The sequence below is a fragment of the Octopus sinensis genome, linkage group LG4 (assembly GCF_006345805.1).
Source record: "Octopus sinensis linkage group LG4, ASM634580v1, whole genome shotgun sequence".
Lineage (NCBI taxonomy): Eukaryota > Metazoa > Mollusca > Cephalopoda > Octopoda > Octopodidae > Octopus > Octopus sinensis.
In genome coordinates this window covers 99,242,047-99,245,359 of record NC_043000.1, presented here as the reverse complement: position 1 = coordinate 99,245,359, position 3,313 = coordinate 99,242,047, and the positions used below count along the sequence as shown (strand labels likewise).

The 3,313-nt window shown below is 36.3% G+C and overlaps 1 protein-coding gene across 1 annotated transcript in view; it reads right to left on the bottom strand.

Annotated features, from left to right (window-relative positions):
• Positions 1-2,654: 2,654 nt before the first annotated feature.
• Positions 2,655-3,313, bottom strand: part of LOC115210538 (glucagon-like peptide 1 receptor) — a 455,844-nt gene continuing 455,185 nt past the window's right edge. Inside the window, exons 13-14 of the mRNA XM_036502642.1 lie at positions 2,754-2,799; positions 2,655-2,719 (exon numbers count right to left, since the gene is read on the bottom strand). Coding sequence (XP_036358535.1) covers positions 2,655-2,719; positions 2,754-2,799 — 111 coding nt within the window. The remainder of the gene's footprint in view (positions 2,720-2,753; positions 2,800-3,313) is intronic.

Genomic DNA, 3,313 nt, shown 5'->3' with positions numbered 1-3,313 from the left:
ACACACATGCAGATATACACATATATAGATACATACAGGCAGATATACACATACACATAAACACACGCACACAGAAATAAATTGACAGATGTACATAACTATGTGTTTGCATATGTGTGTGTGGTGCGTGTGTGTGTGTATTTGTGAATGCACGTGTATGTGTTGTACGTGAGTTTAAAGTGCGATAGAGATAGAGTTTACATTTGTACCGTTCTTTTGAGCTATCTACTGTGTTCTCTTTGTGTATAGAAACGCACATATATAACACACCACACACACATAAACACACACCGCACATATGCACGCACATCGCAAACACACACGAACACCAAGCCCTATCACACACACACACACACACACACAACACACACACACACATACAAATACAAACACATAGTCATACAAATATACACAAACACACATACCCACACTCCACTTAGTCTTATCGACAGATTCACCAATGTATTTCCTCTTTATGTTTATATTATAAACAATCCTTCATTTGTTAGTTATTAATTTAAAAATAAAATGTAACAGTATAAAATTTGGGTCAACATTTAAATATATAAGATAATTGTTTCCTCTTTAGATATCACACCAACCATGACATTCACGACACATCTGCCTTTGGTACAGAGAATTTTAATTTTATTTCACGTGTTAGTTCTCCGGTTTCAAAACCCAATTACAAATTCCATTTTGCTGAAAAGTTTGATTTGATTCGATTCCCAATACATCATCAACACCAATATTATCGTCATCAACATCATCATCATGATCATCACCATCAGCATGATATTTAATATCGCAGTCGTCCTTTCGTCACGATTACATTCCTAGTCCAGCATGTTACGACTTCTATGGTTTCTTTTATATTGATCGATTTCTGATATCAATGTAATTTATATAAAGTGGTGAGCTGTCAAATTCATTAGCACACCAGAAAAAATGCTTTGCTTCATTTCGTACGCCCTTACATTCCGAGTTCAAAATTCTACCGACGTTGTCTTTGCTTTTCATCGTTTCGGGGTCGATAAAATAAGTACCAGTTGAACACTGGGGTCGATATAATTACATAACCCCCTCCCAGAACTTACTGGCCTTGTGTCAAAATTTGAAATCGATATTTATGTAATCTGAGGCAGCGAGCTGGCAAAATCGTTACAGCGCCGGGCAAAATGCTTATCGGCGTTTCGTTTGTCTTTACACCCTGAGTTCAAATTCCACCGAGGTCGACTTTGCCTTTCATCCTTTCGATTAATAAGTAGCAGTTGTTGACTGGGGTCATTGTAATCGGCTATCCCCACTTCGCCGAAATTGCTAGCCTTGTGCCAAGAAATTAAATCTAATATTAATGTAGTTTATACCATTACCATCGCGATCCTTATTAGCGTCATCATCATTACTATGGCAGAATGGCAGAACCATTAGAACTTCAGACAAATACTATTTGTGCAGAATTCAAATCTAATTGATACAAACTTTGCAAAAGGCCTGAAATGTGGGTAGAAGCTACTCGATTACATCTAAAAGGATGAAAGTTAAAGTCGACCTCGGCGGCATTTGAATTCAGAATGTAAAGTCAGACGAAATACCTATTTCTTTATTACCCACAAGGGGCTAAACACAGAGGGGACAAACAAGGACAGACACACGGATTAAGTTGATTACATTGACCTCAGTACTGGTACTTATTTAATCGAACCCGAAACGATGAAAGGCAAAGTCGACCTCGGCGGAATTTTTACTCAGAACGTAACGGCAGATGAAATTTCTTTACTATCCACAAGGGGCTAAACACAGAGAGGATAAACAAGGACAGAAAAACGGATTAAGTCGATTATATCGATCCCAGTGCGTAACTGGTACTTATTTAATCGACCCCGAAAGGATGAAAAGCAAAGTCGACCTCGGCGGAATTTGAACTCAGAACGAAGCAGCAGACGCAATACCGCTAAGCATTTTGCCCGGCGTGCTAACGATCCTGCCAGCTCGCCGCCATAATAATAATAATAATAATAATAATAATAATAATAATAATAATAATATAATAATAACAATAATAATAATAATAATAATAATAATAATAATAATAAAAATAACAATAACAATAATAATAATAATAATAATAATAATAATAATAATAATAATAATAATAATAAAATAATAAATGCCCTGATGCAGTACCAGTTGGAAACATGGGTGTTTCGTTCAACATCCTTAAACAATCCTTATTCAGGGACCTTTTGAGCGGTATGGGCTACTCGACCAGAAGAAAATTCTAACTGGACCCCACCTGCAAGGATTGTTTATAATATAAACATAGATTTGTGAGACGGAAACTGAAAGAAGCCCGTCGTGTATACACACACACACACACACACACACACACACACACACACATATATATATATATGTATGTATATATATATTTGTGTGTCTGTGTTTGACCCACCACCATCACTTCACAACCGATGGTGTGTTTACGTCCCCGTAACTTAGCGATTCGGCAAAGGGACTGGCAAAATAAGTACTAGGCTTACAAAGAATAAGTCCTGGGATCGATTAGTTCGATTAAAGGCGGTGTTCCAGCATGGCCACAGTCAAATGACCGAAACAAGTTAAAAAAGAGAGAATATATATATATATAAAACTCAACTTTTGAGAATTTGTAGTTCGTAAGATAGTTGAGTCATCAACATAATTAATAAGATTATATCTAATTAATAAAATAAATATATAAAATAAATGACTTACCTCAACATGAAGGAAACAGTACAGAAAGGAGAGAATCAACCCCTGAAACAAGAAGAAAGCATCACCGATATTATAGAAAATATTGATTTATTATTAAAAGAGAATCAAGATATAAGTCGCAATGTCTAATTATCTGAGATCAGTCGTTGTTAATAACATTTTAATTGTTAGTTTTGTTAATGCTATTGTCGAAACGAGCTTCTGTCATCTGCTATAAGCGGTTAAAAAATTAAAGTAATTATCTATGAACTTTATCTTTTATCTGTGACAGTCATTGAACTGCTGTCATGCTGGGGCATCGTATTCAGAGATTTAATCGAAAAAATTGGCCCCATTATTTATTTGCAACGCCTGGTAGTTATTTTATCGGTCACTTTAGACGAGCTGCTATGTTACGGGGATATATATATACCAACACCGGTTGTCATGTGGAAGATGTGGACAAACACAGTACAAGCAGAAAGATACATGCGTGCGTGCACGCACACACACACACACACACACACCACACACACACGCACACGACATGCTTCTTTCAGTTTCTTTCCACCAAATC